General features: G+C 37.2%; 1 protein-coding gene and 1 long non-coding RNA gene across 2 annotated transcripts; one reads left to right on the top strand and one right to left on the bottom strand.

The window, feature by feature from the left end:
- Positions 1 to 407: 407 nt before the first annotated feature.
- On the bottom strand, positions 408 to 25,202 carry LOC140826698 (clustered mitochondria protein-like). The gene is given in 30 exon segments (XM_073189203.1): positions 408 to 1,200; positions 1,405 to 1,476; positions 1,636 to 1,743; positions 1,828 to 2,137; positions 2,493 to 2,612; positions 3,588 to 3,628; positions 3,708 to 3,764; positions 4,099 to 4,257; positions 5,010 to 5,078; positions 5,157 to 5,306; positions 5,531 to 5,662; positions 7,985 to 8,071; positions 8,227 to 8,397; positions 8,481 to 8,609; positions 18,212 to 18,346; positions 18,508 to 18,616; positions 18,912 to 19,030; positions 19,874 to 19,978; positions 20,263 to 20,459; positions 20,462 to 20,658; positions 20,830 to 20,958; positions 21,061 to 21,196; positions 22,136 to 22,237; positions 22,336 to 22,529; positions 22,671 to 22,811; positions 22,914 to 23,067; positions 23,335 to 23,524; positions 23,736 to 23,797; positions 24,246 to 24,445; positions 25,010 to 25,202. Coding segments are annotated over 29 exon segments (4,227 nt in total). The 5' UTR covers positions 24,439 to 24,445; positions 25,010 to 25,202; the 3' UTR covers positions 408 to 741.
- Positions 1,346 to 2,055, top strand: LOC140826699 (uncharacterized). The gene is made up of 3 exons (XR_012116859.1): positions 1,346 to 1,482; positions 1,575 to 1,725; positions 1,815 to 2,055. It is a non-coding gene; the product is annotated as an uncharacterized lncRNA (long non-coding RNA).
- Positions 25,203 to 26,888: the final 1,686 nt, after the last annotated feature.

Consider the following 26,888-nt stretch of genomic DNA (forward strand, 5'->3'; position numbering starts at 1 on the left):
CGAGATAAAATTGTGAAACCTTACATCTTCAAAATAATAACATCACCACACATTTCAATATGTTATCGACCAGACCCGACCCCAATCTTAAATATCTCTTGCTTGTCTTGAGAAAAACAAACCTGAAAATTTTGACTAATAAGTAATTACATTACAGTAATTTTAGTCGATTTTAAATTGTACATACGAATGTTAAAATTTGTAATTATTTCGAAAATGTTAAGAGTTCCTTAACTTCCTCGAATTTCTTGGGTCAACCCCCAGATGATTATTGAATTTGGGGTTCAAATGTTCAATGCATCATTCATCACCACCAAGCTAAATAACCCGAAACCAACATTTAAGACGATCAAGAAAGAGGATTAAAAATTCATTATTAGAAATAATTAGAGGGGAGAAAAAGTGGATAACGGGCAGCCAAAACTATTTCACGAATCATGGAAGGAAGATGTTTCCATATGTTCTTTGTTATAACGACATTACATATATTTCTCAAGAATAATATTTTGACAGATTCTTCCTGAAGCAATATTTTCAGGAGCACAATTATTGAAAGAATAGATGATATCGGAAAGAGCAAACAGCCATGTCTCTACACTCTTTCCATTTCTCGAAGCGGAGTGCACATAGGGAGCCTGTAACTCGATTCTCAGAGAGTAAAACAAGACTCTGTTTCTTATCAAAACCACACCCAAGTCAATGAAAAAGAGGAATCTCGCGAACTTCACCGCGAGACCCAAGTCAAGATGTGGCTTTGTCTTTAGATTTCTGCTTCTTGGCATCCAAAGCAGCCAACCCTGATCCTAATCCAACTGGAGGAGCCTGGTCTTGCTGACCTAGTTTCAATAAATTCTCTTTGGAATCGGGCTTTCCATTTACAATGTTAGAGTCAGCTTCTCTCTTTTCTTCATCAGGTACATTGTTGTCTACAACATCAGGGGTCGTCCCTGAATTTATTATGTTGAGGAACTGAGTGAGTGGTGGTAAAGCTTGGACAGGAACTCCATGAGGGCGAGTCAAAAGACCCCTGGCCGCTGCTTTCTTTCGTGCTTCTGCAGCAGCTCGAGCTGCTCTTTCATCAACACCCCTGCCTCGGGGAAGGGCTTCACCGATGATGGCACTGTTGAATGATTTGTTTGCAGTGGCACCATCACTACCACCAGCAGCCGCTTGAAAAGCTTGTATCAGGTCAGGATGAGCCTGGTACATGCATATATCGTAAATAAAATACTTTCAAAAGTTGTTTCCAAGAATTCAATACAGTCTCTTAGCTAAGCTGGGAGAACACTAAAATATCAACTCCGTTTCTTTTTATTTCTGTGACCAAATAATCGAAGATATAGACATAAACAAGAAACATGGAGAACGAGTTCAAACAAGAAAATATGAGAGATGAACAAATACCTTGAGAATATCAATAGCCTTTTGAGCAGATGCAGCCTTCAAAGCCTGACCTTTCTGCTTTTGAGCATTCATCTGTCAGTATGTAAAACATGTTATTTTCTCTCCATGGGGTTTGGGTGGGTTGCGGAGAAGGATTTTAATCCATATTTTATTTATTTGTTATATGGCAGGAAAACAAAAAGGCATAAATAGCCATGCACCAACAATTAATCAACAGACGGCAGAAATAACCTGAGCCTCACGCATCTTGAATGTGTTCATCCAGTTCTGAGAGTCACGTGTTCTGGAATTGTCCTCTCCAAGTTGTTTCACAAGAATATCGTATGTTTTCTTTTCATGCTACTATATCGAAGATTGAATATATAAGGATAGCCAATTGCATAATCAAACTTCATTAAACAAATATTCAGATAACGCAGCAACCTGGTGAGAAAGTTTGAAGGCACCCATGCAGTTAAATGCAATTGCCAAAGCATGATAACACACAGCAGTTTGAATATGCTCCTCTCCTAGCAGTCTTTCATTCTTTTTTAAGGCTTCTTGCAAGTATCGAAGGGCAGTATCCATCTTTCCAATATCTTGATACATCATTGCGACATTTATAAAAGTAGCAGCAACATCAGGGTGATCTGGGCCAGATGACAAACCTAAGAGGAGCAATGCCCTTGACATATGGCGTAATGCAAGCTCTGTCTGGTTGAGACCATGGTAAAACAGAGCCATATTCCCATAACTGCAGCAAAATACTACATGCATAAGCAACAGAAGGTCACAAGAGTAATGAAAGATATAAAACATCCAAAAGGGTACTGCAGCATAGAAGCATTCACCCAGAGTGCTAAATTTTATTCTTTCCAGTGAATGAAAAATATAGTTTCAAACAATGATTAGTTACAACATCAAGATAAATCCTTATCATCATCCTTATAGTAATTTCATCAGTGTCTAATCTATCCCAAGAGTGCTGACAACCGCAATCAGCCACAGCTGAATCAATCAACTGAAAAAACTGTGGAAAATAAAAAGGTCCCAAAATGCTGATACTGTAGAACATAGTAAATAAATTAAAAGGTAAATGATATATGTGCCTGTGAGCAGTGTCAGGATGGTCCAGTCCAAGGCAACGTTCATTAATAATAAGTTCCTTGTGCTGTTGCATGATGGCTCCAGCCATATCTCCAGCGTGATATAAAACCATGGCCAAGTAGCTGATGATAAAACATCGATGATAAATATTTTGGTAGAACTAGCATAAGTAAATGACAGCAAGGTTGTAAATGGCGGGAGGCGGTGGCGGGGCGGTCGGTGACCGCCTACAGCCTCGGCCGCCTAGGCGGTGCCCAGGCGGTTGGATTTTTTAAAGTAATTTTTTATAGATAATCTGCAATATTATCATTTTTATGTAAAATGTGCAATTAAATAATGTTTAAGCACAAAATATAATATCATCTAGATAATGTGCAATTAATAAAGATTCATCATTATATTAATGTTATTATGCTAACGAAGTAATATATTTTTTTTTTACCAAAAAACTAAGTTTAAATTTTCAAAATTTCAATCAATTATCCATCATTAGAACAAGTAGTAGATTAAACATAACTAATCTTTCAAATCATCTACATATGAACCATCTACTACATCCATTATGCTTTCATCATCGGACTCAATCAACATTTTCTTCATTCTCCTCCTCCGATGTTTCTAAATATTCATTAAGTTCTCTAATGGGGATGTTCCTTGCACTCCTCCTTGGATGTAGCACTTCATCCGCTCCCGAGGCATCCACTACCATTCTTTAAGTAAGACCTTTAAATAGTCCTAATATTTAAAATTAGTTGACTTTGACTTGGTTTTTAAAATTGTTGACTAAGTTTTAAAAATTGTTGCCTAGGTTTTTAAAATTGTTGACTACTGCCTCGCCCGCCTGCTCGCCACCTCGACCGCCTGTTCGCCGCCTCGACCCGCCTACTCGCCGCCTCGACCCTCCTCGACCCGCCTCGACACCCGCCTCATGCATAGGCGGTGCGGTCGAGGACCGCCTACCGCCTAGGCGGCCGCCTCGACCGCCATTTAGAACACTGAATGACAGGCTAATGTTTTGATGCCTTGATTAATGACAGTAACATGAATATTTTATATATATATATATATATATATATATATAGTTCAACCATAATTACCGGCAACAATTAGCAACCTCTCGATGCATTGGACCAGTAACCTGCATTTTATGTTCATACTTGATCATAATGCATAAAACAATGAAAGAGAGCATTCAAAGATTAAATAAATTATCGCACCTGCTGGAGTATAGCAAAAGCCTCAGAAAATAGCGTGTATGCCTCGCTAAGCATTCCCTGAAAAGGCAGTAAAATCTTGTAATTTTTCATGGTATCAAGTCCAACAAGAGCTCTCGATCACAGAGAGATTGAAATTATTTTTCAGGAAAATTGTCAAATTCTGATTACTCAACAAATTTGAACAAAAAAGGATAGAGCATAACCAAGTACAATTTTTTTAAATCAAAAATATCAAAATGGATGACTTTCAACTTGTTTCCAAAATTTTACGCAAGTTATCACAAAAAAATGTTTTATCACATAGTATACTGTTGATCTGAGAACACACATGAAATCTGGTACTGCAAATTTAAATACATACAAGTTACACTTCTGCTGACATGTTAATTACCTCTGCTAATTGAATCTTTCCTGTCTCGACGAGTTCCTTGGCTTCTGAACAAACTGGAATGGAATGCTTCGCCACAGGTTGTAGATTCAATATGTCTGAAACTTGGAAAGGCATTGGGGAGTCAATATCAAACTTGCGAGCAGAAAGGGTAATTCCGACCTATTAAGAAAAATAAAAATCGTATGAATAATACAGGCTCACTGCTATTTCATGAGCACGATGGATACATACAACCAATTGAAAAGGCACTGATAAGGGCCATGACATAGAACTTTTACTGCAATTTACTACAAATTTGCTTTCTTGAATAAAATCCCATGTCAACATATGGAAGTCAAGCTCATAGCTTCAAAAGCAAAAAATAACACAAACAACTAGATAGGTTCCGCACCCTATGGTAATTACACATGTGATTTATATTTTTTTTTTATAGGAAACTATTATTTATTAATAATATTAAAGATGAGAGAGTACATCAGTGGACTAGTAGTCCACAGTCATAATGTGTGAGAGCCCATTAACATCACAGTAGTAATTAATCTAACAATACACAAGTTCCCAATGTCTCAACAAATCAAAGGAGGAGACATTTGTGAAGTCTTTGTGATTTCCAATCCACATTGCCATGTTGCTCTTTATTTTTTCCCAGCATTTGTCCGAATTTTCGTCAATGTCTTCAAAGATTCTTCGGTTTCTTTCTAACCATAGCGTCCAACAAATGCACTGAACCACTGTTTGCCAAAAAATTCTTCCCCTATTCCCTTTTGGTTGTCCCAAATCCATATTGAAGAGTAAATGAACAAGTCAACATATGGCATGCAATCACTTCAATCTCCCAATAAATAAACTGTGATACTTGAACTATTTGTAGAATGAAACTCAAATTCACAATCATAGTAAAAAATCGTTACCTTTTGGCAAAGATTCCGGACTACGGAAATTTTCCTCACCCTCAGCCTCGCATCTTTTGGCAACTCGAACTGCACATTGAAATAATATCAACAAAAATGTTTTCCACCAAGAGAGATGTAAAATAAAATCAAGCAAGGCAAAGATACCTGATATTTGAGTTTTGAAAATTCCTGGATGTCAAACCACAAACTTTCAGAGGTGATACTCAAATACAAGGACTGCTTCTTCCTTGCATACGCTCTAAAGTTGGTTTGTGCCTTGGGCGACTTACCAGAAGCATGATGCCCTATATGAAGCTTTGAATTTCCGATTATGGAAGTCAGGATAGCTGGAACACAATTTGACACATGTGCCAAAAAAACAATATAGAGCTAACAGTTGTATATATAACACACAGCAACAACAAAATTTTATCTTCAAAATAAGTAGGAAACACCTAAATAGAATTTCTAGATCAAGTGAGCGAAAAGAATAAGAAGTCATGACAAGCATTCAGAAGATCAAGATAATGTTTGCCTACCTTCTGGTTTTTCAGAGGTGTGCTATTTGTAACACCTTTAGCAGGGATATACTGGACATTTCCACAAAAACAATTGAAAAAATGTGATATTGCATGTCCAAGATTATGATCCTCTGTGTCTCGTAAGATGTCCTACAGGTCCAGAAGAACAGGTAGTAGTAATTAGGTTAACTTCATTATAGCATATATAACGACCAAAAAATCTAGCCTTTGAAAAGAGTTTACAGATAAAAGAAATTTAGCATTGGTAATAGGTTCAATTCCTAACCATTCATGAGAATCAGATCAAGTTCAGAATACAAAAGCATCCCAAACATCAATGGCACCTTAAAAATGTCATACGTTGTAAGAAGGAAAGCAAAAGAAATACATAAATAGATAATGGGTTCTTCAAAAGAAACCACGCCGAGAGCTAAAGAACAGCGACTTATATTAAATAAAGAATGAGTAAGCAATTCATCTCAAAACGCACTAGTACCACCAAGGAGCAAAAGTTGAGCATACAGCAGAATTTCAAGCCTAACGACAAAGAAGAATTAATAAACAAAATTTGCACCACCTAGTAACGAGACAGGAAGGTCAAAATGTTGCATCCCTGATTGTTGAATTGCACAATGTGTGACTAAAGGTTAATTAATGTTCCACTAGATGTATAATTGGCATCATACTCCATTACTACTCTATTACACCATGTAAGATGAATAAAGAAAAGTCAGGCTGCAATTTAAGCGAATGATGAAATGACAACGTAGTCACATCAAAATTGGTGACTTCATTTTGTGACCATATGTGTAACAGTAGAACCTCATGACCTTATCTGTGATAACTTTAAGCGCTGGAGTGAAATTTAACACCCAAATTCAATCTTTTCAATTTTTGTTCCCTAGATTCCTACACGATAGTGAAAAAAGGTAAATGAAAAATGATACTGGAACTTGGGAGTGTTCACTCGTAATTGAAATGACAAGACTATGAGATTTTAAGGTAAAAAAGCATTATCACTAAAAAAGATTAACAGAATCAAGGGGAAACCCACAAGTGGTAGCTAGGTTAAAAGGACAAGTGATGTGCCAGGTCCAATTCCCAGAAGTTTGCCTCATGTTATTAACTGCGCTAAAACCCTGGAACTTTCAGGCAAAAATCATGATGTTAAAGTAACACTTACCTAACACTATATCACATTTTAGGCCAAGTCTCCAAAGGAAACCAAGGAGAAAGAAGAGTAGTTTCCATTTAATAATGGAGTTAATTAGTATTGGCTAAATCAACAGTTCCTCGCAAAGAAGCCTATCGGTCACAGCCTGGATCTAAAGTGTTATTGAACAATATTTTACCCTCGATCTCCCAAGACTTCACGTCTTCACCGAATAGTTCTGAAGTAATTGTTTTACTGCAATTGTCTTTCATTCTGGTCTTGCACCAAACTGAGAATGAAATATACAGTATAAGCTGTTTTGAGGCATGCAGGTATCTCCAGGGTCCAGTGTTTTTCCTCAGAAGATTTTTTCTCCATTTAAAAAGATGTAAGACACAAAAATTTATTCAATTATACAGGTAAGGGAAATGATTTGCACATTTCTTTCGAATACAATTCAATTAATTATGAAAACGACACAAATATTTTTAAATAGTCTAAATTATTGCTCCACAAAATGCATAAACAGCAATTACTACATACAACTGCTTTAATAACATTACATAAAAATATGACTTCATTTCTGTTTTAATACAACATAGAAATTCCATATTAATAAATTTCAATGTACTTTTATTATTTTAAATCTAAAATGGAATCTAATTTAATCACTGTCAAGTGTCAACCATCTCTTTCGCCATTCAGAATAAGTTTCATTTCCATGGTATTTAACTAATTGTTTAATGGAAGAAAAGTTGGACAAGAAACACCCAATCAGTGTTCTAAAAATCAGCCAAGGCGCCGGCCGACCGCACCGAAAAAGTGCTAGTCATTAGCCGGCCGATTTTTATTTTTTTAGGTTTTTTTAGCTTTTATTTTAAATTTAAAAAAAATGAAAAAGTACTTTTATAAGTCCTAACCAAAGTCCAACAAAAAATGCAATATGTTTGGCTTGCTCTAACACACCAAATTTTATCTTATTATGTTGATATCATGGAATCCGCCTAATGGCGCCTAAACGATGGTCTACGCCTGAATAGCGCCTAACAAATTTTAGAACTGTACACCCAATACATAGTCAGTTTGAAGTTAGATTTGGCTAAAAAGGTGAGAATAGAATACAAATACACAATTTGTAGTTTAGGAAGTAAATGATGTGGTAAGCAGCTCATTAATTAAAATAATGTGATTTTAAGAGTTTTGAGGACAACAAAGTTGTTGGCCCTCAAATATTCATTAGTGGCTGCAATCATGGATAACCAACCATACACAACACAACATAAAAATCCGGAATTTTTTCTTATCGGATAGATGGTCACCTTGATAATATGCTTAGCAGATCTGATAACAATCTCAGTAGAACAAAGATCCCACAGGTGAGGCATATCTCTGGTCCCTTCGGCAGCCTGTAGCACCGATCAAAAAAAAAATCAGCCAGTCAAAGCTAGCAAGAGATCCCTGCACCATAAACCTTTGTTTCCCAGTTAAAGCTACAAAAATGAAAAAACCCATGTATGCGATCATAAAAGGGATTGAGCTACCGTCCAGGACTTATTATTACTTTTCCGATATAACGAACGTTAATCCCGTGGGCATGAAGAGCTTCAGTTAAAGTCTGCCCATCCATTGGTGAAACCTCAAGGGTGCGAAGATCTTGTATGAATTTAGGTAGTACGACATCTTTAAGATGTAAACCTGCTTTCCGCACAAGCTCCTCATCTGCGGTGATCTCCTGAGAAATATTGTCGGTGGAATATCAACAAAATTTCCAGATATTTGGTAAAATAAAAGGTGAGATAAAAAATTACAAGATACCTCTTGATTCCCAGCAAGCTTAAATTCGGTAAAAACGTTGGGATTGAATAGTATCTCACTTTTTGCATCTTTAATTTCAGAATGAGAACCACTTTCTTGAAAATGTTTCTTCACACCATTTTCCATAGCCTGCAGCAACACGTTAACAATCATATGTGACCAGAAATAGGTGTAGCTACACTTAAAACTAGAATATATGCAGAGTAAACACATTAGATAATAGTAAAATTACGTAATAATCTCAAGGCCATACAACCTAAACTGCAGTCTGTTCTACCACAATCACGATGTTCTACAATTTTGCAGCAGCTGAAAACACACAAATTAGAATGTAGTAAAATTAGGTCATACTAACCATAAATTGCGGTCTGTCCAGAGCTTATCGCAGTTGTAATGTTCTATAATTTTGCAGCAACTAGCTAAGACTTTGGAAAATCAACTTAAAATCTACATGACATTACTGTACACCCATTTCATTCATATATGTCAACTGTTTTTTTTTTATAAGAAACGTAAATATATTATTAATTTTAGAGTTTTACAGTACAAGAAGTGGACTAGTGATCCACTAACATGAACTAGTTAAATTTCTAACAATACACATATGACCAATCTCTCAAAATATCCGAAGTAGACAATCCCTGAAAGTTTTTATCCACCCGAATCCAGTTTGCTATTGTGAACTTTATTTTTCCCCAACAATCTTATGTGTTTTCTTCCGAGTCTTGAAAAATTCTTCTGTTTCTCTCCAACCAAACCGCCCAAGTAATTCCATGGATCACCACTTTCCAGAAAACTATACCTCTCTTGCCAAGCATATGTCCCAAATCCGTAGTGAACAAATCTTGGGTCGTCTTCGGCACAACCCAAGCCAGTTGCATTTCTTTCAAAGCCCTAGCCCACAAGGCATAAGTGAATTCGCAATGAACGAACAGATGATCATGTGTTTCCTCATGTTGATGACACAACACACACCAGTTGGGACAAGTGAACAATTAGGAAATCTCATTTGCATCATCTCCGCCGTCGGTAATTTTCCAAGGATTGATGTCCAAGAGAATATCTAAATCTTTGACGGAATGGGTATTTTCCAAATAACACTGAAAAACTTGAAATGTAGTGGAGCACTAATTTCTGTGAAAAAAGAGCGGAAAAAAGATTTGACAGTGAATATCCCGGAAGGATCCCCCTCCCAACGTTTAAAATCATCGACTCCTTCCACCAGACTAACACCCTCCAAAATGACCAAAAGCGAAGATAGCTGATTGATCTCCTCCTCACGGAGAGATCTTCGGAAATGAAAGTCCCAAGATAAATTATGTGGAGAAGAATCAGGCGAGATAAAATGAGAAATAGACAAATTGCGAGACAAAGATAGCTGAAATAAAGAAGGAAACAAATCCTTGAAAGATGACTCCCCCAACCAAATGTCCTCCCAAAACCTTATTTTATTCCGCCCTCGAACCTCTAATCTCAGTAGTCGGTGATAAGTCGGGTATGATGTGGAAATAAACTTCCACGGATATCTAAAAGTCACATTTTTAGCCAACCCCGCATCCCATCCATTTTCTTGTAACCCATACTTACTCTTTATTATTCTCTTCCATAGCGTATCACTTTCGACGTTGAACCTCCACCACCATTTTCCCATTAAAGCCGTATTTCTCAAGCATATATTCCCAATACCTAATCCACCTTTCTCTTTTGGTCGACAAACTTTTTCCATCTAACCATATGACAATGTGAATCTCCATCATTCCCATCCCACAGACAGTTTCTCATTATTTTCTCCATCTCCCCCGCCACGCCTTTCGGTATCTTAAAAAGAGACAAAAAATATATCGGCAAAGCAGTCAATACGGCAGCAATCAAAGTCACTCTACCCCCTTTAGACAAGAAAGCCTTTTTCCAAGTGGCCAATTTTCTAGAAATCTTAATCATGATAGGCTCCCAAAAAGACACTTGTAGTGGGTTACCCCCTAGAGGGACTCCTAAGTATTTTATTGGCCATTGTTCCCTGCGGCATCCAATCCCCTTAGCCATCTCTTCCTCCTCCACTTCCTCCTGATTCAAACCCAATAAAGCACTCTTGTCCCAATTAATCCTCAATCCCGACATATCACAAAATGCCTTCAAGATTCTCACCAAAAAACCTAGGTGTTCCTTCGTCTTCACAAAGAATAATGTATCATCCGCAAACTGTATATGTGATACTTCCACTTTTTCTCTGCCCACTTCATACCCTCCAATGAATTTTCCTTCTTTTGCTTTGTCCACCAATCTTCCCAAAACATCGACAACCATGTTAAACAAAAATGGTGATAACGGATCTCCCTGTCTAAGTCCTCGGTGTGCTTTGAATTTCCCCCTCGGTCTCCCATTGATCATTACCGAAAATGAAACGTTGGACACACATCCTCTTATCCAACCTCTCCATCTCTCCCCGAATCCTTTTTTTTGTAACACAAAATCCAGAAAATCCCATTCTACATTGTCATATGCCTTTTCAAAATCAATTTTCAAAACCCACCCTTTTTTATTTTTCTTCCTCCCATCTTCCACCAATTCATTCGCAATTAAACAACAATCCAATATCTGTTTACCCTCGGTAAATGCATTTTGAGTTTCTGACAGTGTATGTGACAACACTTTTTTCATCCTTGTGGCCAACACTTTTGCAATGATCTTGTATAAGCTGGTTGTGAGGCTTATGGGTCTGAAATCTTTTACCTTTAACGAATCATGTTTCTTCGGTATCAAACATATGTACGATTCATTGGTCAACCCATTTATGATCCCCCCTTCGTAAAATTCTGCGAAGACCATCATTAACTCGCTCTTAACTGTATCCCAACAATCCTGATAAAGTGCCAAAGTATAACCATCGGGCCCGGGTGCTTTGCATCTCTCACACGCAAACACCGCCTTCTTAACCTCTTCTTCGGAGAAAGGTTGTTCTAATTCAGCTCTCATCTCATCGTCGATAGTTCCCCATACCACTCCTTCAATCCCAAATCTTTTCACAGATCTTTTGCTGTACAATTCTTGGAAATAATCAACTATGAGTTTGACAATTTGACCCTCATCCTCTAAGACCCCTCCATCATCCATTTCTAATTTACTAATCATTGCCTTTGTTTTTCGGTGGTTTAGCAAGGAATGGAAGAATTTTGTGTTGCGATCTCCTTCTTTTAACCACTTAACTTTTGCTTTTTGATGAAGCATTCTGTGACGTTGACACACCAACTCTTCCAAGTCACATTTGATTTTTAATCTTTCAGCCACCCCTTCCGCATTAACCCTCCCCTCACTCTCCATTTCGTCCAATGTCGTAATTTTGTTTCGCATTTCTGCCTCCTTCATCTCAATCTTCCCAAACTCCTCATCGTTCCATAGTTTGATCTCTTCCTTGATCGACTTTAGTTTCCTCATGAATTTATAACCTTCCCATCCTTGAAAATGTTTTCTATTCCACCAGTATTCAAATTTATCCTTGAAGCCCTTATGTTGCAGCCACATGTTCTCAAATCTGAATGGACAAGGCCCCCATTTAAGTTTCTTTGTTTCCATCACGATTGGAAAATGATCCGAAGTAAGGCGAGGCAGAACAGTTTGCTTATGATATGGAAATAATTCAACCCACCCTCCCAAGAACAAGAATCTATCTATCCTACTGCAAATCGGCGTATTCCTCAAATTTGACCATGTGTATTTCGCATTTAGTAGTGGGGGATCACACAATTCCAACTCCTGTATCAACATATCGAAACAAGCCATACTTGTTGTTTGTGAGTGGCTATTGAGTTTCTCTGTCACATATCTCACAACATTGAAGTCCCCTCCCAAACACCATCTCTCCCCACACAGGACTCTCAAACCCGCCAGCTCATCCCAGAATTTGGATCGAAGTTTTGGTGTACATGGTCCATATACTGCTGTGAACCACCAACTATCCAACCCATTGTTTTTGTCTATGCATACCGAAACTGTAAATTCCCCAATCATATTGTCTGTGATGGATTACCACTCTCGGATCCCACATAACCAAAATACCCCCTGATGATCCAATTGAGGGTAAGTGAACCCAATCAACAAACCTTGATTTCCACACACTTGATATAAATCTCCTATCAATCAATTCTTTTTTTGTTTCTTGTAGGATAGCCAAATCGGGTTTCTCCTTGCGCAGCATATCACGAATGAATCCTCTTCTCGTTGCCGACCCCCCACCTCTTATATTCCAAGATAAGATTTTCATCGAGACACATTTTCTCCCTTTTCACAGATTCCATCCTTCTTCAGGTCATCCCCTATTTCCTTCCTTGTTACTCCCATTATCTCCAAACAACAGACTTCTCCCTCAATTTCGGACAACTTCATCATCCCCTCACTTTTCTTATCGACCTCGTGGATGTTAATTCCTGACATACCCGACCTTTCACCAACCACTAGACCTCTCTCAACCTCGATATCCCTCCCCACCCCAGAATTTTTGTTGAAGGAGAAGATCGAAGGATGAATTGAAGTATCGGAAGATTGAAAAAGCGAAGAAATGGGAATGGTTTATTGTGTACCTTAGCCGAAGGTGATGCAAAGAGATCCCCTATATCCTCCAAACCCAAGCCGGTGTGTGTCGTTGTATCCGAGCCGATTGACACTTGAGTACCCATGTCGTTAAAATCACTGTCCTCTTCAGAACCACTGCTTTGATCTCTTGGAAAATCCTTGTCCTCCCATGTGTCATCTTGTTCCTCACACAAAGATTCTTGATCCGGCCATCGTTTCTTGATCTTTGTTGTTGCCTCAGCATGTGTATTAAACCAAGCATTGTTTGTCTTTGCTTTTCTTCTAGTATAGACGATCTCAAAGTTCTTATCTTTTATACCGATATCCTCTGGTCTGTTTGCCCGGCCTGTATGCCCATCCTCTTTGTTTGTCATTGAATGTATTATTCCTTTGTTGAAAGCATCCATTTCTTTCGGACTCAGCCTTTTGAGAATCTTGATTTGTTTGCTCCCTCTCACTGGTACTGATCCCAACCCTCTAGATCCCTTTCTTCCTTCCTTACTTGATTTGTAGAAACCTTGCTGTCCTTGACCAAGAAACACTTCCATCCTTTGAATAATCTTTGTGTTGCTATATTTCCATTCTTGGTGATTTAAGTAGACCTCTCCTCCCGAAGACTCTTCTTTTCCATTGCTTTTTTGTTGTGGCTTTTCCCCATCGCATGTGATATGTTTGTATTCTGTTGTGGCCTGCGCAACCTTCTCTTCAGCTAGTTGATTGCAGTATCCATTTTCTTCCTCAATAGGTCTTTTAACTCTGCTCCAACCAGCTAGTACTCGAGCACCATCCACTACTACCTATGCATAGGATCTTTTTTCATAAACATCATAAGCTGAAATGTTGACCGAATCGACATAAATACGCACGTTCAGAGGGCCACGCGGTGACTGAATTAGCAAAGAACTATTAATGAATCCCCTTTCTAATCCCACCACTTTGATTTTAGCTGCTGCCAAGTCCTTAAGCAAAAGAGTATCTTGACTAATATCCACCAATCCTCCACATTTATTCCCCACACTTTTTAGTACTTCCGTTGTCCACATATCCCATGGTAATCCAACAATCCTAATCCAACTATTGCAGCATTCATAAACTTCATCTGTGGTATTGATGTCGCTCCTCCCACGCTGGAAAGTCAAGGAAATACTCTTCTCCAAAAAGCATCTGCCAATTTTCAAATAAAATTCGAAGTCCTCTCTACTATTTGGCCACCACATTGCTTGATTTGCTTTAAACGGGAAGACCTCGATCTTCTTGTCAACCGCCTTACCAAGGGCTAACGTTACCATTTCCCAAGAAATATTAACGCATTCCTTTGTGACAATCAGTGTTTTATTCCACTCTTTGCTCAAACACTCTCTAAATTCTTTATGTGCATCAATGTACCCGGATCCTTTAGGACTTGGATTTATCTTACCTCTGAACACAGATTGTCGAGGTTGTTGGTTGCCCTTCAAGTGATGTGCTCCTTGCCACGTGCCGCTGTTCAGAAGTTTCCCGACAAAAAACACTAGACATTTCCAGCCCTTCTCATACCTTTCACTTGGAATTATAATTCGCTGCTTCTTACCGGAACGCTCAATTTTGGAGACTTCAATATAGCTTCCTCGTTCGTTAACAAACTTTTGCACCGATACAACTACTTCCCCCCTTCTTGTTCTGTTGAAGGTAGTATGCGATTTGGGGTTGGTAATGTAATCCCCCATAATTTTCCTCAGCCAGTAAGCAATTTCACGATCAATTTCCAGCATGTAACTCGCATTCCGTGTTCTTTCCGTCACACAGATAGAATCTCCCCTTTTGCCCAGTGAAATCAGAAATAATTTTTGCTCTATTCTAACCTCTACTGGATGATTAGGTATTGTAGGATATGCAGTTGGTTTTTCTTTATGTATATTTTAGATCGTATTATTTACCTTCAATTGAATAATGAGGGAGAATTCTTTTCCTTATACAGATTTTATACCAAACTAAATGGTATCAGATGTTCAGGACTAAACCCTATAGCTGCCGCAATGACAAAATGCGGCAATATGGCTTTTTCGTAAGATTCTGATAAACCACCAGCTCCGACGGATCCAACCACGCCCGATCTCTCTCCGCTTCAATCCATTAGCTGCCACAAACTCAATGACCAAAATTATCTACAATGGTCTCAATCCGTTGTGATGTTTATATGCGGTAAAAGAAAGGAATATCTCATCTCTGGTTCCTCCAAACGACCGGCCACTACTGATAGAAAATTCAAATCCTAGAACGTCGAGAACATGATGCTCATGTCTTGACTTATCAATTCCACAGTCCTAGAAATTCTTCTGCCAAAGAAATATGAGATGCACTCCGGAATACGTATTCTGCCGGTAAGAACACTTATGAATTATTCAGCGTGAAAGGCTGCCTACATGATGTCCGCCAAGGTGAGGACAGTCACAACTTACTTCGATGCCCTCACCAAACTCTCGCAGCAGCTGGATTTGTTCGAATCATATGAAATTACGAATGGAAATGTGCAACTGGTGAAACAAAATTCAAGGAGATTGTGGAGACAAAACATGTATTCAAGTTCCTGCTCATCCCTCGATGAAGTTTGTGGCCACAAAACCACTGCCAGGACTCCGTGCCGCTTTCTCCGAGGTCCGCCACGAGGAAAGTCCCCGGAAGTTGATGTCGGGATTTTCCCCCTACCAGTGATGCTTCTGCTTTGCTTCGACTCGAATCTCGTTTTTGTCCAGTCCTGACGGTGGTGCGCGTCATTCGCCACATTCTACTTCCACAAACAGTCAACACATGGGGAAGGGGCTCTCGATCTGTACGAATTGCCAATGGTTCTAGTTCAAGGATCTTGGGTGTTGGTTATGTACAACTCTCCCATGATATTATTTGCTTACAAATTTGTGTTCTTCATCCCTGATCATACTGTTAATTTATTGTTTGTTAGCAAGATTAATGACAACCTCCACTGCACTACGAAATTCTTTGTTGATTCTTGTCTTTTTCAGGAAATGCATCGGAGAAGACGATTGGCAGTGCTGAACTACGTGCTGGCTTGTTTCTCTTCCATATGGAGCCTCACTTCAAGGCTGGAGCACTGAGTTTCCAAGACCAAATTTTCCCATTTCCTGTTATAGTTTCAATTCCAATAAAGAGAATGATATTCTTTTATGGCGCTATAGATTAGGTCATCCCAACTCTCCGTACTTCCAAACACACATGTAGCACTTTCAAACCACAACTAAACAAACCCTCGACGCCCTTTTCACTCATCCACAGTGACATCTATGGGGCCATAAAAAATTAAAAATGTTACAGGTACTCGTTGGTTCTTTTTGTTTATGGATGATCAAACTCATGTATCGTGGGTATTCCTTCTGAAAGACAAGTCTAGAACAACTTCCTTTTTCTAACATTTACATTCCTTGATTCAAACTCGGTTTTCCGTCCAGATACAAGTCCTCTGCATCGATCGTGCTCGTGACTATTTTAAATTTGTGTTGGGGACTTATCTGACTAGCTATGAGATTATCCACCAAAGTTCTTGTGTTCAACACTCCTCAACAAAATGAGGTTTCTGAACGAAAAAACCGTCACCTTCTTGAAGCTACCCGCCATCTTTTGTTCACATACACAGTCTCTAGCCATTTTTGGGGTGATTATGTACTTACTGCCACTTACCTAATTAATTGTATGTCTTGTCGTATCCTCATTCAAAACCCTTATCAAGGCTCTACTTGAACATTTTCCCCAAACACATATCTTAAACTTTATTCATTGCCTTCGTCCATATTCGTTCCCAACATCGTGGAAAACTATATCCGCGAGCCATCAAATGCAACTTTCTATGGTAGTCTCCTAACCAGAAGGGCTACAAATGCTACTCACCGATAACCAAAAAGTTATATCACTCTCTTTATGTCACCCTATTCGGAAAACGAACCGTTCTACCCCAATTTCTCCATTCAAGGGAGAGTAAAAACCGTGAATCTCTAAATTGGGATCCCAATTCATTTGTCGACCCAATCCATGTCAATCCAGAACCTAACCACCTACCAACTTCCCCAAACACCCCACTCAAGGTTTATTCAAGAAGGAAGGTCACAAGAAGCAACACAATGTCAACCAACCCAAGAGTCTTCTACGAGGCAAATCCCCAATGAAAAAGACCAAGGTACTGCTGAATTGGACAGTAATTCTACCATAATCGATAATTGACATTGATGATAGACAAATTGCTTTAAGAAAAGGAACTAGGACACGTACTCAACACCCGATATGCAACTTTGTCTTGTTTAAATAATTATCTCATGCATATCTTCTTTTGTGTCTAGTTTAGATGAAGTACAGGTTCCTGGCTCAATCGAGGATGCACTCAAGGATCCTAAATGGAAGGTCGTCGCCTTTGATGAGATCAAAGCACTAGAAAAGAACAACACTTGACTTGACAAAGGCCCTCCATCGACCGCATTTTGAAGAACTAAAGACCAAGCTTTACATGACAAACATATACCGCCAAACTTGAGGGAAAGTGTTGAAGATCTTAAATAAGATAATTAGGATATTTATTTAAAGTTTAAAGTAATAGTAGATAATTGGATATTGTAGGGATATGCGGTTAGGCTTTTCTTTATATATATATATATATATACATATATATATATATATATATATATATATATATATATATATATTTCAGATTGTACCATGTATGTTCAATTGAATAATGAAGGATAATTATTTTCTTTTTTTTGTTGATATGAAACAATAATTTTATTATTAACAGTAGAAAAAGTTACAAAAGAGCATATGAGAAGTTCGCTAAGCACCCTACAACGACTACTACTCAATTTTTAGTTGTAAATAAATTTGAAGGATAATTATTTTCCTTATAGAGATTTTATACCAAGCTACAGATAGTATTTACAGTACATATAGTTGTTCAAAGTCAGTATTATTGAAACGTTGGTAATAGCATAATACATTTTCTTAATTAATTTAGACCAGAAAACTTTAAGGTCGAGGTCCTTTGCTTCAACTGATTTTGATAGGCAGGGCTGCCAGATGGCATGTGCCCATACAACATGATAGGACACATCAATTTGGTTAACACATACTTACGTTATGTAGAGGCTACTCTTGGCATCAAAAAGGTTACTCCACAAAACATTTACCAGTGTGTCACTATTTGATGTTGCACTTTCCTTGATTTTATTCACTTCTTCAGCATTAATAATGCTTGATTTTTCAGAGGCAACAGTGGTTTCTTCAGATTCAACCCCACATTCAGAATTTTCAGCCTCTTCAGCCTATTCAATTAAATCATCCAAAAGCTTAGGAATCCATGATATCCATATACTTTAGAAGATATACTGATAAACAAAAAGTCTAATCTATCAAGAATGGCAAATGGCAGTTATTAGTTCAGGATCCTACTAGGCAAAAGGAAGTCATTAGTTCAAGATCTTACATGGCAAAATGCAGTTATCAGTTCAGGTCTCAAAATAGAAAATCTGGAACCTGGGCCAGTATGATTTGCATCACGAGGAGTGACTCTCATCAAGTCCAAAAGATAATATCTGAACACAAAACGACGTCACAACCTAAAATGTGATCGAGCATAAAAAGTAACGAAGCAGTAATGATAAATGTAAAGTCACAACTGCACGGATCGGTCCCTAAAAACACGCTTGTATTCACCCGTCCAGACCAAGTAAAAAGAAAGAAAATTCAAATAGCCAAAAAAGGGCTCCAACGTGTGGCCTGAAAATGTTCAGGTCTTAACAAGAATTTACAAGATAGAAGGAATTGAAATATCCCTAAAAGAAGCTAAATAGAGGATTTACAACACAATTTTGAAGGAGAAAGTTTCACCTGTCATCGCTACCGACTATTCCCTTACACTCAACAGGAGCAGCTAGCTTGAAAATTTTACCAGATCCATCCAGCACAGTATGTTCCTTCAGATGAAGACGTTTGGCAGCTTCTAGTACCTACAACATAAATAAACATAAAAACGATATACTTCAGATGAAGACGTTAATATGAAAACTACCAACTCGTGCAAAACATTTTTGAATTTCAACTTGATACAATAAAGATAAGATGACTAAGCAGAATGTATAAGCATTCACCAAATAATAAACAAGCTACCGCCTTATATATATCTGAATACAACTCAAGTCCACCGTGAATATTCTAGGAAACAAAAATTACATCTTGGAATTAAGTAACACGGGCCCTCAACAAGTGCCGTCAAAAGTAAAACATTGTAGTGATAATAATTATTTAAAAAAAGACAACCTAGATACTCCAGACATTTAAAAAATAAATAACAAATAAATAGTTTGAATAAGGAAAAAATTCGTCAGGCAACATACTGCATCAAACTAAGCAAAAGTTCACAGCAGATCTCAACAATCAGAATATTAACACAGATAAATGTTGGGGTCAGAAGAGTACCAATTTCAATAGATCTTTTCGAATTCAAAATCTTATTGGAGTAGAAGTTAGAGCAAATAAACTTTTTAAGCACGTCATGTAACTCTTAATGGTCATTAAACACCATAACCTAAAGTATCCTGCCTTTGGACATTTCAGGAAAGCTGTATTTTTTATTGGCAAAACAAATTTCCACCTGTATGCCAATGACATTTCTAGAGCAATATAAGCAGGAACCGAGATACGATTCCTGATTTCCATGAATGGATAAAGATTCGGATTTTCGGAAAAACTCTACAGTAAGTTATTCAACTAGATATAGATTGAATACGAAAATATACACATACTGATTTTGGGAGGGAATAACTAACACTAGAATGACAGCTTATTTATACCTTGGAATGAAAATCTTCACTCCAGCATATTTTCTTGCCATTGTCAACAGAACCATACAAAAGGGATTCAGACTTGTCACCTTGAAGAATTCCCGGCAAGACACTCTGAAGAAGAGGAAAGGAAGTATATAGCACAACCCAAAAAATAATTATCATGCCAAGGGAAAGATCGTCTTATTGCATCAATATATTCTGTAAAAGATACTACAATCTTCACATGTAAACATGATAACTGTAGCACACATGAGATGAACATCAGCAGATCAGATAGGGTAGAAAGCTCCATTTTCCTTAAAAATCTAGCCAACACTCTATTCTAGTTGACTTTGACATCTAAAATACTAATAAACTTACTGCTCTCTGTTCAAGATAAGTTTGAGCACACACACCTGTGCTACAACTCTATGACCTCGGTAATCAATGATTGCCATACCAAGATTGTACAACCCTGGAACATCAGCTTCTTGGTACGCCTTGGTGCCTCTCAAGTCATTGTTAGCACTTGCATATGTAGCTTGTTCGCTTTCAGCTAACCGGGCATCTGCAGGCATATCAGGGGAAAAGCCATCGATGATATTATTATTTTTGTATCGCAGACAGCAGACTCATCTGCATCAGAAAATCTAGAAGCTCCTTGGGGCACATCGTTATATTTCTTCTCAGAAAAACTCTGCAATGAGGCTATGTTTTCAGTTTTAGAGTTATCTTCAGATGACTGCTTCCGGGACAGTTGTTCAAGATCCGCATCAACCGCAAAACTGAAGAATATGTTGTTGTGAACATACCTAAGTAAAAATAATAAACCAGTTTTAATGAAACAGAAGTTATTCCTAAATGCAAGTTCCAGGAAAATGGAGGTGGAAAAGCTCTAATACGAAAGACTACAGAGAGAGAACACACACAAAAAGCCTAGAGAGAAAGTGTGTGCACGCACACACATACGACTCAACCCTTACATATGGAAGCACTCTGGATCGGTTGGATTAATAGGTGGAATACATCTGCTAATCACCCCAATAGCACCATTGATAGCAGCATCAACAAAATCCGATGTCACTTTGTAGAGAGCCCTATCTCTCAAAATCCTACAATAGCAATATTTACAGTGAACAACTCAAATTGACTTTATCTTACTATAGGATTACCTAGGTAGGCAATGGATGTGCAAAGATGAACAAAATGTGCACCTCTCCTGATGCGTAGCATGGGGGAACTCCCGACAAGACTGTAACTCTTCATTCCAATCTCTTTGCATGCCAATCAACTCACTTCCAAAAGAGAGGGTAAGAGAATTTTCAGCCCTAGCTGCATCGCGCTTGTGATCTGAAATTACCACCATCCATGAGTCTAGTAAAGATAAAATAGATACACAAATTCATAGCGATCAAAACTGTTTATAACACACCAAATCAAGTCAAGTCCTGATTAAAATATGTTGGTCCATACTTTAGCAGGATTTACACACCATCTAAAAACCATGAACTCATGCTCAAGCAATTTTGGCCCGTATACACGAGCAACAACAAAATTCTATCAAATAAATTATATAAATTCAAATACTATACATCTGCACATAGATGACCTACAAAACTGTTTCTAACACCAAATCAAGTCAAGTCCTGATTAAAATATGTTGGTCCATACTTTAGCAGGATTTACACACCATCTAAAAACCATGCACTCATGCTCAAGCAATTTTGGCCCGAATACACGAGCAACAACAAAATTCTACCAAATAAATTATATAAATTCAAATACTATATATTTGGCACATAGATGACCTACAAATTCCACATTGCCTGGCTGAAATCAACATGAGGGTATGAAAGAAAGATAATGGAAATATCAAGATAGCACATACCCAAAAGCTTTTCAGAATTAGAGTTTTTGGGATGATTTATAATTGGACAAAATGTTTCCCAAAAGATCAGGTGAAAATTTACTTTTTTCATACGAAATGAAAAGGAGGTGAAAAATGAGGAGAAGTTCCACTACATGGTCCAAGCCTCCAAGGAGAGACTTGAGATTATTGAGAAAATGACTGAAGATAAATTGGGGACGGTTTACGTCAACATGTTGAAAAACATAAGTCACAATGCTTTTAATTTAAAAGATTAACTACCGGCACACCAACCTGCCCAATCAAAGACTAAGATGCTTATTGTCAATAACATAGAAAATAGTAAGACAATAGATACACTATCTCATAAATCTCAATGACCTATAAGCATGAAATTAACTGTCAGAGAAATTTGAACGTACCAGGAATAGGATACGAGCCGATCCATGAATTTGGTTGTAATAAAGATTGCACATTTTCAAAGGGATGTGCAGAGGCCTTCTGCTCCAAAATTTCGCGAAAAGCTTGAATAAGAAAAGGAAAGCAAAGTTATATACTAATTCTTAGATTTTTAACCTTGAGGCACAAATTATTAGACCGGTCAGAAGTCATTTTGTGGTACCTTTCTTGAATTTAAGGCTTATCTTTTGCAAAAGCCCAACAAGAGTTGTTGCTTCAAAAGCAGTTTTGTTAGGCCTTGGATCAAGTACATTTCCAAGGCTGGAGTTCACGTAGAAAGCTTTAGTTGTTCCCGTAATACAATATTTGTTTCCTTCCAAAGTTACCATGTCCAAATAAATTAAGTCTCCAGAAAGCCTACATGCAGCAAGAAACAAACTCAGTCATTAGCATGGGACTTCTGAAGGAAATAAAATTGACAGTCAAATCTTGAGAGCAAGCGAACTTCATAATTCGATGTGCTCTGTTAGTGTGGAAATACTTCAGAATTTGGGCAACCTTCTGTAGCTTGGAGGAGGATTCAATGATGAGAAAACAATACTTTCCACACATTTAATCTCTTTAGATGGTGATGACAATAGGTTAGTTAGAGAACCAGAACCAACATCCATAAAACCCAAATTATCAAGTTCAGGGCAACTCAGCTTTCGCAACATCTATATGTAGAAAAAATAAACCCAAATGAGAATTAAATTCTAAGAGAAAACTAAAATGAGAAACCAACACAGATAAAGGCTGAACAGGTAAAGGGTGGGACCTAATTTTCCAGATGTGGTTTTGCCTATCTCATGTTGTAGAGCAAGAGTGGTGGATAAAGAGGAATGCAGCGTCGAAAGAGAAATCAATTCTCTAGTTCGATGTACATGTGCTCTGATCGATCGATCATCATATAATGCTGCAAAGAATAGATTTAATTTAGAACCCAGGAGCAACAATTGTAGAAATGACTGGCAAATGCATAATGTGAAAAAAATGAACCTCTTTGCAGAATTTTCCACAGCAGATGATGTACTATCCCATGCAACAATATTTATTATATACGAATTAAATGTACGTGTAAGCAATCCACATCTTGTTGATGAAAGGTAAATGCCAATCATCAGTAAGTTCGAAAGTCAGTGCTAATTTTTTGCCAAAACCAGGTAGATTAAGGAGAGATTACCAGGAACCATCTCCAAAAGGCAGCTCCCACTAGTGATATCAGCCACTTCACATATTTCATTATAATCTTCTAGATGATGAACAGAACCATCCTTTGTATGCAATAGCAAATCATAGCAAGTACAGAAGCATGTCTCTGGAGCATCTACAAGAAATTGCCTCACATCCATCACAGAATCTCCTGGACTTAACTATAAACGCCGATGAATTTTTAGATAAGAAGTAGATTCAAACAAAATTATAATGCCAGTCGAAGAAGATAAAAAAGTCATCATATGAATATGATTTTTAAAAAAAAAAAAGCAGTCATCGACTTCTGAAGCAATTGCTAATATGGAGGAAATCGGTTAAACTGCTACATGCCACGTATCTAAATTCAAACTAAAAAGAACGCCAGCTTACTTGCAGCTCAAGCTTCTCGCCTCCTTGTATTTTAACAGAAACTGGATAAAGATGAACTTCAGCTGCAATAGAAGGAAACACCGATCATTCAGTCAGTTATAAATTGAATGCATGAATAAAGTGTGTGCCTAATGTGTGTCAGTGTGAGTATATGTATGAGCAGACCTTTGCAATAAGCCAACTGGCATCAAAACCATTCAAGTTGGGAAACATAACGGTATAATGAGATGGAAAATATACACATAAGAGGGCCTCCAGAAAAGGGAAGGATTTTTCTAGGGGTAACGCAAATGTCCCCAGATTCTGGTAAGGGAATTAACTCTACGTCACTAAAAACACACTGCGAAAACTTTCTTTTTATTATTTGATAAACCTCTATGAGAAAAGAGCCGAAACTGCTCCTTCAAATCAAAAGTGGTGCAAATTCGCTATCCAGCCTATCCTAAAAGCCGGCCGAATTTGTCATTATTACGGGTACGGCCAAAAGAATCGGAGCATCTTAAACATTACCTTGTTTTGAAGGATGCTGGTGGGATGCAGTTCCTTTATCCATTACCTCGGACTTTATTTCAGCTGATTCATTTGAACTTGCATCACCATTAGCACGGGCGCTCCTTGGACTATCATTCGAGGGGGGATTGGAAGAGACAGTTTGCTCGGCTGACCCTTTGCGATTCTTCCCCCTATTTGACTTTCCGGCCATCTCGAACCTTACGCCAAGAAATGCACTAATTAAAATCACGTAACAAACACATGTTTCTGATCAACAAAAGGATCATCCAATTTCTCAAAGCAAGCTCCTAGTTTCATGCATTGATGGTGAATCACCATTAATGAGCATCAAAATAAACACCGCCAACTGGACGTAAAAATCGAGCTTGAGACAGGACACTCCAGAAGTTTAACATCACCACTTTCCCAAAGAGGAACGCGCATTGAACCAGAAAAAAAGTTGACAAAATCTCAATTCCCATATTTAGAACCAGTAAATCCCAATAAGAAGCTCAAAGAACGTTAACATAACTTCAAGTCCTTGACCACATCAGCTAAACGCATAACCATGAAAAACCCATTAATTAAATCATCCAAATGTGATCAAATAATGGAAACAAACAACCAGGTCATTGAAAAACATTATTTTATCTCAGAATAGACCTCTCACAGAAGCTAGCCACCGAAAAAAAAAACCCCTCGTATATATATGCATGTACGTGTATTAAACGAGCATGAAATGAAAATCCGAATCCGTCAAAAAAATGGAAGCAGAATACTACCAATTACAACCGCAGCTCGATTGCCTGCCTAAGTAGCACCAGGAAGTGGTTCCTCGGTTCGTGTTCTGTACAGTGATTTGTTGGGTTTGGGGGGCTGCCGAGGTTTTATGTTAGGGGAGTAGGCAGAGAGGAGAGAGCGGATTCTTGACCAGTTTTACAGTAATCTGATAATTATTTGTCACAGACGAGGTATTGATGATTGTACAAGCTTAAATATCATATAAAATATGAATGTTCACGTAATAATTATGAAAAATATCAAAATTATATATATATATATATATATATATATATATTTATTTATTTATTTATGTTTGAGGTTTGGACTTTTTTCTAAACAAATTTGAAAGAAAACCTACAATGGCCGTTTGGCCTCTCCAATATAGTATATGGTGATTACTATTTATGTTCTTTCGACATCTTTAAAGATAGATTTTTTATACCGATCGATTGTTATTTAAATTAGAAGTGATTCAAATAATGTTTATGTCTTATTAATGAAAGAAACATTCTTTCATTATAAATGAAATATGGTTAGAGAATAAAAATCAATCAATCGGATCATCTCATTCGAATTTTGGGCAGTAGATCTGAGTGGATTATTGACGATTAGATTGACTATATACGATTAATACATCACATAATATATGTAGTCTTGATCATCAACATATAACAATTGATTATAGTAAGTATCATTTAATTATAAACAATATGTCATATATAAGTAATTTTAAATATGGGAAATTATTTTACCACCTTTATCACATACACTGTATACAAGTTTCAAATAGTATTATTTTATTGCATCTGTCATAAAATGTTCAACTAAATACTAATTAGAAAAAAACAATGATCACAAAAAAATGTGAGCAATGTAGCTGGTTATTCAGGGTATCTGTGTTGTGTGTATGATATATCATACATAAAATTTATGTGAGATGGTTATTAACTTCAACTAAAATCTGTAAAATAGGACAACAACGTTGTTATAGAAAAAGAAATTTATGGAATTGAAGGTGAAAAAAACCGATAAGAGTGGAGAGAGGAATGTGATGGAATCAGTTGAAATAAGTTGAGAAAATACCGATATAAGTTGCAATTATGCTAAAATGTTGGGGACAAAATTAGAAGAAAAATCGGTGTCTTACAAAAACAATATATCTAATGTGTTCATCTATATATTAGTATAGATATATAATACTTGAACGAACACCCTAAAATAACCATTGGGTCATTTTGGATTTATCTAAAATACATTTCTCTCTCAAAAACGAATAATCTCAAATTTAACCGTGATCCATATTTTCCTTCGTTCTTTTCGAAAAAAAATTATCACTCAACCTTTTGCAAAACACAGAAATATATATAAATAATATATGTTGAAATACTTGTATATATATTATATTTATATAATATATAATACAAAAGTACAATGACGATAATTTGTAAGATCATAATGTGCAAGATGAAACGCTATGAAATAGAGTACAACAAGAAGCAAAACAAGTCATTTGACATCACCCATGGTGTGAGGGCTGATTTCATATATAGCACAATGACCACTTTTCCACAAGACCACCACCATAGACCAAATGCCTCGTCAAACTATAACTATGCTACATTGTGTCTTATTAACTAAATTTTGTATCTTTGGTTCGATCAAGGCTATGTCAATTCCAAAAACTCCATTAATAACAAGTAAATCATACTAAGCACTCGAATACTATGATATGAGAGAAAAAATCGAATGAAATAACTGAATTATGAAAAAATACATCTATTTTTATTCTTTTATCTGCCACCAACACATTCACATTAATGGCTCTTTGCCGCCACCCACCAACCATTCACAATTTCATATATTTCCATATTTTAGAAT

This window comes from Primulina eburnea, chromosome 3, assembly GCF_022965805.1.
Source record: "Primulina eburnea isolate SZY01 chromosome 3, ASM2296580v1, whole genome shotgun sequence".
NCBI lineage: Eukaryota > Viridiplantae > Streptophyta > Magnoliopsida > Lamiales > Gesneriaceae > Primulina > Primulina eburnea.